Source organism: Lingula anatina, chromosome 9 (genome assembly GCF_051362555.1).
Source record: "Lingula anatina isolate TDL-2025a chromosome 9, LinAna3.0, whole genome shotgun sequence".
NCBI lineage: Eukaryota > Metazoa > Brachiopoda > Lingulata > Lingulida > Lingulidae > Lingula > Lingula anatina.
The window spans coordinates 13,129,006-13,143,020 of record NC_141775.1 but is presented as its reverse complement, the minus strand read 5'-3'; the positions used below and the strand labels follow the sequence as shown (position 1 = coordinate 13,143,020).

The following is a 14,015-nucleotide window of genomic DNA, read 5'->3' as shown; positions in this document are numbered from 1 at the left end:
CACTTGAACAGTATCCAAATGGTAGATTTTAGGGATTATAAAAACTTTATAGAAACAGAATTATTCTCATAGAAATTACAAGTTTAGTCTCATTTTGATTTTGGTCTCTTTTCGTGTCTATTCAAAATATTTTTACATATTGAAATAAAATGCTGTTTATATCATAACATAATAGGATGACCTCGCACTTTCTTCTAAAATAATCCTGTTATTATTAATTAATTAATTTATTTATGTATTTATTTATTTATAGTCAATTTAATCTCTTCGACGTGTTCCGTAAGGTCGCAGACCCCATGCCGTGTCCTGGTACCACGGGATAATGGCGTTGTTGTTTGTCACGCTTTTCATCCGATCGCGCACAAAAGGATGGATTAAGATTGGTTTTCATTAAAGGAATAACAACTGTTCGTATGATATCCATATTTCACAATAAATACATTGTAAACAATTCATAGAAATATAATAAATTCTATTTTACCACCGAAAATGGCGGTTAACGCATTATTCTAGAATTTGTGCTTGCCATCACATCACGTGTCCTCCATAGCTTACTATACTCTGTAATAACCTCTTAAGAGAATATTACAAAAATGCAAACTTTAAAGCAAAAAAAAAAAAAAAAAAAAAAAAAAAAAGACTAATTCTGAATGTTGAATGGATTCATTAAATATTAAATAAAGTATGGGAATATTGCCGTTTACCCCAGAAAAATTCCTTTTTGGCCAAAATGAACAGTTGTTATCCCCAATTCATGGCAAATAGTTTAACAGAAATATTTCTGCGACAGTACCAAATATAATACATGGCATAGAAAGCGAATATTATATTATTAGATAAAGTGACAGTCAAACCCTATGCAGTGGCGAATTTAGGGGGTCAGGGGGGACCTGACCCCCCTCCCCTTCGGTTTCTGAAAAAAAAATTTTTTTTCTTGAAATTAGAAATTTGACTTGTCATTTCAAACTTTTAAACCGTACCAAATGACACCGTTTTCCCTCCAAAAGACAAAAACCTCCAGGGCCCTTCAGCAGACCCCGTACTCACTCCAAGGGGGGGCGAGGGTTGCTTCGAATCCGAGACCTGTCATTCCAAAAGAAACGGAATCCCCTTCTTTAAACCACAATAAATCTCAGCATAAAACAAAGTCATACTAAATAGAATTTATCTAATGACGCTTGGCTTCTCAATCAAAATCTCAGGCACCTCATGTGCTTCAAAGTTGACAAGACCATGTTTGGGGACATGGCGTTGCGAGATATATATGAAAAAAGTCTAAAATCCTTAAACATTCAGTGTTATAAAGTGCTATAAAAATCATAGCCATTCACCTCTCATGACTTCATGACCTTTCATGACCTAAAAAAACTCTCAGGACCTTTATACTTTTCATGACGTCAGGACCTCTCATGAAATTTCATGACCTCTCATGACCTCTCATGACCTCATCACCTGTCATGACCTAAAAAACCTCTCAAGACCTCTCTCTTATGCAGCGTCTTTTAAACCTGGATGCTTTTTATCAAATTTGTTTGCTTGTTTTTCATTATGTCAATGATAAATTTCGTATATGAATGCAATGTCTAAACGGATGACGCCTACATGTTATGTGTTTTACATTCATTTTAATTGGAAATTTGTGTTGAATCAACGTCCTATTTATTACAGTTACCTAGGAGAGGAGCTCGGATATACTGGGCCGTGGGGCTCACAGTACAGTAATGAGGTCTTTAATGTTTAGGTATGTTAAAAAATATAGAGTTTTTTAGTGAGGAACCAGCAATGCACTTGGAATCAAAATAGGAAACGTGCTACCAAAGCAATACTATACGGTACTGGCGGTACACCGGCAATGAACAGAAATGGGTGGGCGAGTTTACCTCTGAAGATGGGTGGAAAATTGGCGTCAAAATATTGGTGGCAGCTTTGTTAATCCCACCGACATCGTGCCTGTAGGACAAACATTCCTCCAGAATAACTGGAATGTGGCTAAATACAAGATGGCAAAAGGGATATTCTAAATAATTGTGAACACTTTGAAACTTTTTCCGAGGGGTTTCAAAAATATTTTATAATCATTCTGCATGCCCCGGAAGCACCTGTTTTTAACTTCAGGCTAAAATATATAGTTGCTTATTGGATTTACCTTGTCAAGTAATTGCTAAGTCACTGTAGCCAGACACAAATGAATAAAGAAATATGTCGCTTCCTATTGTTATAAGAAGCTTATCTTCATATTTGTTCCAAGACTAAGACGTATTTGTTATTTATGTCGTCTTTAAATACACGTGGCGAGGAAATGATTCAACAATTCATCTCTATTATATCCATTACCACATAAAATGACTAATGAAATGAGATTATACGCCATCCATATGATATATTTGTCTGAGTCTCCCGTTTCATAATCTTTCATCCAATGTTATTACTGCGGCAAGACTAAAGAACAAAAAATCTCACTAAATTTTTACAGTTCTTCAACAACAATTCTCTCTGATTACCTTTGAAGGTAACCGTGAATCTTTCCCAGATTTGAAAAAGGATAAAAAGCGAGTGCCAGTAAAACTTGGCACAGGACACAGCTGAAAGTGAAAACTGCAGCTCGTAATTAACAAAGTATAAACACCCACGTTCTTCAAAAACATGCAAACACAAGTTCATGTAAAAACGGTACATATGTTGAATATGTAGCAGTGTATGTGTATCTGTAATGGATAAATAGTTGCTTTATATTGGATGAAAAACATTTTAACAAGATGTGCTAAATTCAGTTTATTCACGTGTCAAAGAAACCTAAATTCTCTTAATGTACCTCTATGGTCTCTCCTTTCTTGACTTTCAGCGCTTAGGGGTTGAATCAGGGGTAAAGTTCCCGGTCAGGCAGAAAAAAAGATATTTGTTCGCTTGCTAGCCTTCAGCGCCTCATACGGCATGCTGGGCTGTATCCATCCCCGGGGAGTCGAGAGCGTTAACACCCAGACTGCATCCTGCTCAAAAATGGCCAGTCGTTTGTAAACCGTGCTGAGACGCATCTATAGTGCGGTATATAAGGAGTGAACTTTACTCTTTTTATTTTTCAGTATGTACGACACAAATTTGAATTTTGAAAAAAAATAAACATGAGGGCCAGGTTGCATCAGCCGGTCTTAAGTTAGACGTCGTACCGACAGTTACGCTGGCGTACATCCAGCCCAAAAAGCTACACCCGAGAAAAGTCAACTGCACCAAACTGAAATAGTGCTTACCTTGGACTTGACTAAGTTGTAAATTTACGCCTACCAGGTAGGTGGTGTATGTCGGTCGTAGTTCGTTTTCCACTATGGCTAGGCAGGCACAGACAGAGGTTGATGACGTGATGTTTTTTGTTTCTTCCACAAGGCTTCCTTCCGTTTTATAGAGCAGTGGCTTGGTCTTTAAAACACTATAAAGTGATTACTAAGCATAATATTCATGAAACCTTCTTATCGTAAATTATATGGTTGTTGAAATAGGATGAGGAAATTGAGAGCTGATGTCTATAATATGTTAACACATGCTTATGTAACATTTTAAAGCTCATGTCATCAGTATTAGGGCTCTTGTATTTCTTAAACTACATATGTAATCTCGCTTAATTTAAATAATATCCTATGGTGTAACTTTAGATAAGTAGGTCATGAAATTGTGAGACTGTTGTGAAATTATAAAAAAGAAAAAAAAAATGTTGGCATTACAGGTGCAATTTGGGCATTATTTTTAGACCCAGAGTTTGAATAAAAAATGCGAAGGTATTCAAATTCATATATCGGAATACGTACTACCTCCAACGCGTTTTTCAACAGGCATCAATCAATCAAATGTTTTAATTGTTTAACATACTATAATGATATTTTGAATCGGAATACATTTACGATTTATTGCTATGTACCCAAGGCAACAGCAAAGTTAACATATCTTAACGTTTTAATTTCTAAATCAAAATGGACTAATGTAGCTTCTGACTTTCTCCGTCACTGATATGATAAGTTTGTGTTTATTTATGTCGTCTTCCTATTATGACTGCAGATGTCAACTGCTCATTCTCCCACTTATCCCATCCAGGGCAGTGATGCAACGAAGCGTTAATTTGGCGTTATAAAGACGATAATTCTTTGTCTTGGTGCCATTGGCGTAAGCAGGGAGAGTTAACCTGGAACACGTGTCATTGCTTTAGTTGTGACCCAGGCGTATCATTGCTTTAGTTTTACCGGAGGAGACAGAATTGTGGTGGAAGTCACGTTGAATGGTGTATGATGTGAAGCCGAGGTCTTTTTTTTTAAGCTGGAAGTACACTGGAGTGGAGCCGTGAGCGCGAAATTGAAGTGGCTTTTTTACAGCTAGGTTTGATATATATATATATATATATATATATATATATATATATGACATTTATTCAACTTTATAACATGTACCCCCCTCGAATTAAGCCACAGGTGCTCAGCACATATACATTTTCTTGTAGGGTTATAGCTGACTACCGCCACAGACCACTTATGCAGCCCAGGAAGTTTTGTAGCATTTATAAATCTTATGAGCAAGCTGCTAACCAACATGGAGCAAATGCTGTAGGTTATTTAATAGTTGGTAAAATTTTAAATAGAGCATTAGGACTGCCAAAGTCAGTCAGACTTGTTGAAAATGGTACGAAATACAAAATCATCCTGGAAAAAGTTCCTGATTCGGAAAAAATAATGACATTCTGGACTTTCCAAGTAGCATAACTAATGCCCTCACAGAAGCAGGTTTCACTATCTACATGTCTGACCAATGCCAGGTTGTTTCAATGGAAAAACACTAAAAAAAAAAAAAACAGAATCCATGTCAGCGGGTGCCCGGTTGGTGAAGAAGTTAACCATAAATAGCAGTGGGCCAGGAAATCTCAGATTCTCTCACCTGAGCCACGATGTGCATCTTGAGAAAGTTGGTGTTGAGCCATTGAACAGCTTGGCTGCACATAAGGTGCATACCTTCTTAAACAGTATTAATAGTTTGATTCTCTGCACGAGCAGAGAAAAAGAGAGTTCTAAAATGTGTTGGGGTGTATCCCCATTTAATGCCAGTACAAGCAAGTGTTACAACTGTTTGCAGTGTATACGTCGTAGCCTCAAGAATCATACAGACCAAACAACTGAGGTCAGTGTAGCTGACGGCAGAGACCTTCAAGCCGTCATCAAATAATTCCACCCCACTCTTGCAGACAACGAGAATTTCTGTTAGTTAATTAACTCACAGGTAGCTAATGTTGGTGTGACTGACAAGAGACGCCATCGTTGGGACCCTAGGTAACTCAATCTAACTACCTGTAGACTGCATTATAATTTTTTCTGAACTTCTTGTTACTTTGAATCACATCAGACTTCAACATTGGGGTTTGACAAACCCATACACGTTAATGTTACAAGTATGTCATTTGTAAAGAAATTCTTTATAACTTCAGCTTTGACCTCAGAAGTCTGATCTGATGACTATCCAATTATAAAATCAAATTATATAATGATAATCTGTTAGGCAGTTATTATGGCCTGAAATGTAATTGCATTATCACTGGAGTAGTTATAATTCAGCACATCCTCTAAAATTTTAATGAGTGAAAAAGAAAAAAAAAACATTACTCTGTCATTGTGCCTTTAAAATTTTTAATTTGAAAATATGCATGAGCAAATTTTGTGGATGTTAATTACTTTTTGTTTTATTGTCTAACCTGAATTTTTTAAAACTAATTTTTATTATTTGTTGTTCAGTTCATTCTAACTTTGTTTCCATTTAACATGAAGCAACTGGAGAAACAGATTCCAGACCGGTGAGTGCATTTCATTTTTAAATAATTTAAATACAGTTTAGGTGCTGATTATTGGTGTACAAAGTGATATGATAAGCTTTCAGTCAATAATGCAATATTTCAATTAAAACTTTTTTTCTGTTGCAAACAATGTCAATATCATCATCCTCATCTATATTTTAAAACTTAAATGATATTTAGAATTACACGACAACTTCATAATAAAACACATCAGTGTATTATTACTAAATACTTATCATGTGTGTCATATTTCAGAATAATACGCCTCTGTTTGTCCCTATGGGCGAGAAGTCCAAAAGCATATGGCACTCTCAAGGATAGTGTGTTTCTCATCTTTCCATCCACAAGATTATTACAAATGTACAAAAACAGTATACCGCAGACTTCTGGATTTCAAGATAATCAGTTTAGATGGCTACACCTTGAAGCACAACGCTTGAATGTGCCAAGTCATGGACGCAGAGAGAGGAGGCATAATATTTGACGAAATGTCTATACAGGTATACACTTAACATGCTAGCAAACATACTTGTAATCAAGCTATATTAATGTTATGCCAGCATGGTTATCATTGACTGGTGAAAATTATTTTATGTATGTATGTCGCTGGTACACATACCTCCCTAGTACACCCTAACAGTTATTTTCTTACATACTATATTGTACATGTATGTGTTATTTCTTATAGGAGGACTTGCAGATGAACAGGGAGAATGATGTGCATACATTGATTGGATTTGTTTCCATCAGTAATGAAACTGAATCATGGTATGCATATGCCTATGGTAACGTTGCAGAAACAGTTCATGCTGCACAATGCAGGCTGATTAAATCATGAACTATTATTTAATATTCCAATTCAAAGGACATTTTACATCTTTTTTTTTACCTGTAACGTACCTATCATTTTAATTATTCTAACTTCATTTAACTGTACTTAACAGAACAGATTAAGGTTAAGTTGACAATGAACATGCCTTAATTTTTTATTAGTATCAAGAATAAGGTGTTTCATGACCCCTATTATTAAAATGAAATTAAATTTGATGCATAGGTATAACTAATGGAAATATGAAATGACCTTTATTTTTATTGAACTTTTTTTTTAACTTTTAGACAAACAAGAAATCAAACTAGCAGACCATGTTCTCCAGATGATTTTTCTGGGGGACACTGGCTTTAGATTCCCCATTGCACATATCACATCAATAAATGCTGCTACAACCCCAGAACTTTACACTGTATTTTGGAGGACAGTGTCACATTTGCATTGCTGGGACTTTATAGTAGGTTTACATTTTTGTCATTATTCAAGTTGTGCTTTGAAAATGTAGAAAATTTTAAAAATGAAAAGGACAGCGGGCAGTTTTCAATTTTATGTACACTGAAGTGTTTGAGATTGAAGGTTTCCACAGAGCAAATCTGTGAAGCTATAGTATTAAAGATTGGTAATATACAGTATCCATTAGATTACACATGCTTTGATGGAGCTGCTAACAACAGGTCTTTCCTGCAGCTACATTTTCATGAAAAAAGTGATAGGAAAAGCAGATACAAAGTTAAAGACCCTTATGATACTAATCACGAAGTGGTTTTCTTCATGGATTGCAAGGTATTTCATCAAATCAGTTATTGCACCTTTTGTATGTGCTTTATGTTTACTCATTGTCTATCCTGAAGCTTATTTCAAATTAAACCCAGCGTTTTTCAATAGGAAATGTCCTGCCACTTATGAAATTTGAGAACATGATTATTTCTCACCTATAGTTGCATTGTTTATGTGATTGTATTTTACTGTGAATCAATTTTTTCTATTGATATTTTTTCAGCACTTCTGCAACTTTGTACATTTATCATTACAAACATATTACAATTGTTGTAATATTTTCCCTTTATCTTTTAGCACTGTGTGAAGAAAATACGTAATAATTTGCTGAAGAACAAAAGTACAGCTGGTAAAGGAGCAAAAAAGTTGATGAACATGGTCACCCCGTCCTATGGGACCATTGGATAAAAGCATACGAGTGGGATTCACAGGTGAACTCTATGCGCATACATTACCGGTGACACAAGAGCATACCGTATATACCCAGGTCAAGTAGTAAAGATGAGCAACAAATTGGCAGTTGAATATTTGAATGATGACATGTGGCACTTGATACAGGTACATGTATATATGACTCAACTTTTTATAAAAGTAACTAAATAGACTTAAATTTATATATCATTTTCCTATCTAAGTAATATAATAACTATCAGATTTCATTCCATCCATCTTAATACAATGATGACTAACTGTAGCAGGGCTGTTTTATACTAAGGTTGTCCCAACAGATTTAAGAGGCACAATTGCTTTAATTGAACAGACAAGTAAATTCATCTCAATCATACATAACCTCAGACCAATCAAGGACAGAGAGGATGAACGTCTGACAACATTTAAGTCAGTGTGGGATTGGTTTGCGAAATGGTCAACAACAACAAACGACCAGAGCCAACTCCTGTCCCACCAAACCAGGGATGATCTGTCATCTATTTTAGGATTTATTTCTTATGTTGATTACAAACTGCTGAGATTCCCTTCTACTTATGTAGTACCTGGCCGGCTGAACTCTGACTTGGTTGAAAATGTCTTTTCTTCCCAAAGGGCAATGTGCAATGGGGCCAATGCCAATCCAACCTATTTGCAGTACTGCAAGGCTGTGAATACCATTATCATTAACCAGGGTGCTCAATGGATGTTCACTTGATTTGTTTTCAAATCCATGTAACTAATCATTGCTATCCTCACACACGTCACAAATCCATTTAGCTTCATTGTCTATAAGTTGTTGGTAAGTTTGTTCTGTCAGTTTAGCACATTTAGAATGACACCATTTGTCACATAAGTTACATTGCACCCAAGTCCCCTCATCATCTTCCTGTTCAGATTGTATGTTGCTACCTGACGTTTCAGCCACAACTGGTACAGAAGAGCTTTTGCCTTTACCTTTAACCTTTCCCTTCCCTTTGCCAGTTGCAGATTTAGCTCTCTTGGAGGGAGGTTCATAATCATCGTTCATCAACTCTTCATAACGCACCTCCACCAAAGAAGGAATTTCCTTGCTCAACAGTTCTTGTAACTGCCTGACAGTCATTCTATTAGTGTACGGAAGCCCAGAAGCTTTAGCCAATGTCAACAGTTCTTTCCTTTTCCAGCGATTAGTAGCAAAAAGGTCAGGATCCAGCACCAGCAGTGCCTTAAGTCGAGAAAGTGTGTGAACTTTACCTTTGGAAATGTTGCTACGAATGTCTTCCATTGTGACTTCAGTTTTTTTGGCTTTCTGTGCTGCTTCCTTCTTCTTCTGGAAGATAGCATGACGAAGTTGGAGAGTTTTGTTCTTTCCTAATTTTCCTGAATAATCTCTTTACGGTATGTATTGTTTGCTACCATCATGTAGGCGGTAACCACTTGGTGAAACAGATCACACAGCAATGTTGATTTCTTAATGACAGATTCTAGTACATCTCTTACAATGTCAAAATCGGTAAGAAGAGAACTGTGCACTTCAAAATCAGCATGCACTTCAACTAATTGATCGTCTACAAAAAGTGAAGTCCAATGTGCTAAGAGTTCTTTGTTATGCAACAATGACTGAACAGAGAGTTGCAAGACATTTGCTCCAGATTCATGAAACAACTGTGTATTTTGAATCCTCTTCCTGTCCATCTCAAGGGCACTAAAAAAATCAAAAACACACACGTGGGTTAGTCCACCACCAGCATACTGCTTTCTTTCAATTGCCTGCAAAGATGTCTGATATGCAGACTTTTCTCGCAGGACTTCATATTTTTCTTCTAGATGTCGTAACAGGATTGCTATCAAAAGTAGATCTGATGTCTGCAGTTGAACCTTTTTACTATACATATCCCTGAGGATTTTCTTTATCCATTTTTTTACGAAGTTTTGCTGTTTTTTTCCAGCCAAATAATGAACAGCACCTGTCCCCTCTTCAGACATCTTTGTAATATTGGCACATTCACTAGTGGATGGCTTGTCTAACCCTGCAGATTTCCTTTTCAAGTATTCTTGTCGAAGGACATCAACAACCAGACTGCACACCCGACGTTCACTATTGCTTTGAGCTACATTCAATGTAGACTGCATGTAATTGTGTCCAGTGATATATTTGTGGATTTTTGAAAAAAAACTGTAAAATGGGACGTTGTCAACTTCTGGCGAGGTGAACATGTTTCTTCGTAAGCATTGTCAATGTTATACCAGACTTTCTTCACAAAAAACTTCCAACTCAGGAGTGAGTGATACTGCAGCAGAGTTCAAGTCCGTCTGCTGCTTTGTCTCTGGACTTTGTACACGGATACTATTTAGAATTGCTGCAGTGTCAATGGGGGGTGGGGGGTGGGGGTCAATTTGCAACTCATGTGGCAATGGCTGCACATCAGCCACATCTTCAGTTAAAAATCCCTCCACAGAACAATAGTGCTCTTCGTCTTCTTGTTCTCATTCTTCCCCCTCATCTAGCTCTTCCTTGATAGGTTCTATTGGTATTAAGGGTGTCTCACACACTTTGTATTCAACTCTGTAGCAAGATAAATTCTCACTTGGTTGAGCACCAACCTCATCAAATGTCTGATAAAACTGTACTATTTCAGTTGGAGGGACTGGGCACTTGTGAGAACTGTAGTTCACCAGTTGTACATCTTCAGGTTTCCTGACCCAGCCAACTGCCACACTCACCTGACCATGTTTAAAGGCACACCTGGCATCAATAACAGCGCTGTCCAAAGTAATCCCCTGGCACTATTAGGACTAATGGTATCTGAGACCTCGTTGCCGTGATTTTCCACAATTGTTTGCTGTGCCTGTAAATGAAAACCAATGCACTTCATTGACAATACCAGTGGTTTATACTTCCTTTGAAATTACTTTATAGGTTGGAGCCATTAGATTAGAATACTCTGTTTACATCCAGTGGTTTTATTTTTAAAAATCATTCAGTTAAAGATAATTTTTTTCTTTTTTTAAATTTTAACTCCTTGTTACGTGTAGAGCATAGATTGAAAGAACTGATCAACTCATGTTGCGTTTTCATTCACATCAGTTACTTAAAGGGATAATAACTCTTCGTTTTGGCCAAAAAATGAATTTTCCTGGAGTAAACAACAATTTTCCCATACTTACCAATGGTTAATGAATCCATTTTTACATTCAAAGTTAGTCCCTGTTTTTTTTTTTCTAAAAATTTGGTTTTTTGTTAAAATCTCTTAAGAGATTATAACAGAGTATAGCCGTCAATGGAGGTCACGTGGTCTGAAGACCAGCTCAGATATCAGAATAATAGCTATAACTGCCATTTTTGTGGTAAAACAGAATATATTATATTACTGTGAGTTATTCACAATGTTTTTATTGTGAAATATAAATCTCATACGAAGAGTTACTATCCCTTTAACATTTCTGACTGCCTATTTTTGTATGACGGTGTGATTTTCAAAAGCTATATCTATGTAAAGAGCACATAGCAGATATAACGAAATGCAAAAAGGCATGTTATTTTACAGTAACATATGCACTTGCCCATACCTTGTAAATGTATAAGGCGACAATGCTATGGTCCTCTCGTTGTCTGGAAAATGTACTTTAAACTCTGGCTTGTCTTCATCTATTGCAACAACCTTCCCTTGCATGCCATTTACCAGGTCTTTTGAAAGGTTATTTACATTACTGGAACATCTGGTTTAAGTCGCAATAACTGCAAAGATTGAAAATGACATCAATATGGTTTTTTGTTTTTGTCTTACAAATGATAATCAACTATAGTTGGATTTTGCAGCTATTTCTTAAGATTATATCATTTTCTTTCATATATAGGAATGTGTATAAAAATGGTATCCAAGGGGCTGGTCATTATTTAAGTTGGGAGGGAGGGGAATGGTTGGAGGAGAAAATTTAAGCTAAAAATTAGGTTTTGAAATTTGAAAATGACATAAGGGGGTATTGAGAAAAGTTATATGGGCTATATGTATGTGAATTTTTTTCACCTTTCAATGAAGTTTCGTAAAATTTCTATTAATTTTCAAAATGTTTTTTACATCTTCTCACCATGTGTAATATTAGATTAACCACAAATATGATTTATATATATATATATCATTGTTCATCAAATTATTATATCTCACTAAAATACATGTATGTATAAAATATCAACAAATCTTGTCTGATTAAATTTCATTATACCTTTCAACTTTCTTATCAAGCTAATAGTTTTCTTTTATATGAATGAATGGAATAAATTCTTTAGTATTTATTATCTGCAATTAATCCTCTCTTATCACAGAGTGCCTACAATGAAGGGAAAAGTTGACAAAGTTTACATTTAAACGTTTCTTGTAAAACTATTAAATGTGTAAGTGATTTTTTTTATTAAAGAACGCACATGATCAAACAGTATTTGCTCTGGGGTCCTTTAGTTTTCATAGTAAGGCCACACTTTTTTATTTATATGGATGACATCATGCGCGCGCACCGATTTTCGTCCGTTCTCCGGAAAAAAAAACTCACCCCCCCAACCAAGTCGGTTGTCGCAAACGTCAAATTCATCTCTATAGGATTACAGTCAAGTTACACCACAATTAAAGTCACAAAGAGGACGGAGGCCGTCGTTTTGGATTGGTATGCCATTGATATTGGGCATGGAGATATCACTATAATTATATAATAATAATTTAATAATAATAATTTTTTGAGCACATGAAATGAGTGTACATTTATGGGCTCTCTACACTACTAATTATAATATACATAAGTTTAAATACATGTACATAGTAATAATAAAGTTAAAGTATAATACCAGGTGTCATCTCATTTTGGATAGCTTCCGTTTTCTCATAGCACTGTTTATAAAATTTACAAGTGCGGACACACCTTTCTCATTTGACACATTTCATATGGCGGATAGTGTATCGTCTGCTAGACCCTGCACATTTACCTCTATATGAAAGGCTGGCAGCGGCCAGTGATTATCGCCCGCAAAATTTCAGTGGCATTCTGTCCAAGGCAGCACATGTTTTTTGTAGCGAAAACAGGGTCGACAAGGTCGTCGAGGTATTAGGTGGGCTGAAGGTCGGACAGGCCACCCGACAGATTGGCTGCCTCGTGCGAGTCAAAGTAGACAAAACGGCATTGACCGAAATGACCTTTAATAGGTTTGGTAGTGTAAAGCATATCTTTGAATGCTTTTTTAACATTTCTGTTAAGTGTTCATAATGCTTTAATATTCTGAGAGCACAAATAAAGACACACTGTTTGTTTATTATCTGTTTTATTGATTGTTATACCAGCAAATTGCATAAAATAACCTTAATATAGATTTGGTAATATGCAGCATATCTATTCATAACCTTTTTTTACCTTTCTACGTAATATTGACAATGCTTTAATATTTTGAGGGCATGGATAAAGACATAGTGTTGGTTTGATACGTATTTCGGTGGTAAATGTGTTTATAGCTGTGTACTGACAGCATTCCTTTACTTAAGTAGCATTTTGTTGTTTTTTTGGACTGTTTTTTTTTTCGCCCGCTCGCGCCGATTTCGGGGTCTCCAGAGGATGTCATCCATAAAAATAAAAAAAATTATGGCCTAAGTAATAACATCTATCACCAACTACTCATGAGCCTTGTCTGAATACACACGTCACCCTCATCTTGAGATGTTATAATTGTTGGATCTCCTGGTAGTCTTTATAGGGCTCTGGCATTGTGGTACTCCACCTCGAATTTGGTTGCAAACAGAAACGTTGGGTTTGTAGATTTATCTGATAGGGTACGAGAGTGTCCCAAAAGATAGTCATCAGATATTTTAGCGAGAAAACTTCTTGCTGACTCCTGAATAGCAGCAATAAATGAAGGATCCTACTGGCGTTTGACATCTGTCAACAATATGTAATGTGGGAAGACTTGGCTAAAGATATCCGACTGGAAAGCAAAATGCACATAATCCACATAATCATGATTTGGGACAGGTGGCAGTTGCTAAAAATCACCACTGAAAATGACTTGCACCCCCCCATCAATATCTAAGATCCTCTGACAGCTCGTACTCGAATTGCTCAAACAACCTCAGAAAACATGGACACCTCATCCTAAATAAGACAGTCCATATTTGTGATTCCATTATATCTGCCTTTGTATTGGGG

General features: G+C 36.1%; 1 protein-coding gene and 1 long non-coding RNA gene across 2 annotated transcripts; both read left to right on the top strand.

The window, feature by feature from the left end:
- The first annotated feature begins 5,730 nt into the window (after positions 1–5,730).
- On the top strand, positions 5,731–6,211 carry LOC147759940 (uncharacterized). The gene is made up of 2 exons (XR_015330963.1): positions 5,731–5,818; positions 6,074–6,211. It is a non-coding gene; the product is annotated as an uncharacterized LOC147759940 (long non-coding RNA).
- Positions 6,212–6,270: 59 nt separating this feature from the next.
- Positions 6,271–8,568, top strand: LOC106182054 (uncharacterized). Its single transcript, XM_086995620.1, has 6 exons — positions 6,271–6,318; positions 6,507–6,603; positions 6,935–7,104; positions 7,722–7,773; positions 7,912–7,982; positions 8,140–8,568. Exons 1-6 carry the CDS (start codon positions 6,271–6,273, stop codon positions 8,566–8,568), a joined length of 867 nt encoding a protein of 288 aa, XP_086851746.1.
- The last annotated feature ends 5,447 nt before the right edge of the window (positions 8,569–14,015 follow it).

Bases quoted from the DNA above. Each gene is read 5' to 3' on its own strand.
- LOC106182054 (XM_086995620.1), top strand. From the start codon at position 6,271: ATGGACGCAGAGAGAGGAGGCATAATATTTGACGAAATGTCTATACAG. The intron at 6,604-6,934 runs GTAACGTTGCAG...TTTAACTTTTAG, and splicing joins ATGGTATGCATATGCCTATG to ACAAACAAGAAATCAAACTA. The intron at 7,983-8,139 runs GTACATGTATAT...TTTTATACTAAG, and splicing joins ACATGTGGCACTTGATACAG to GTTGTCCCAACAGATTTAAG.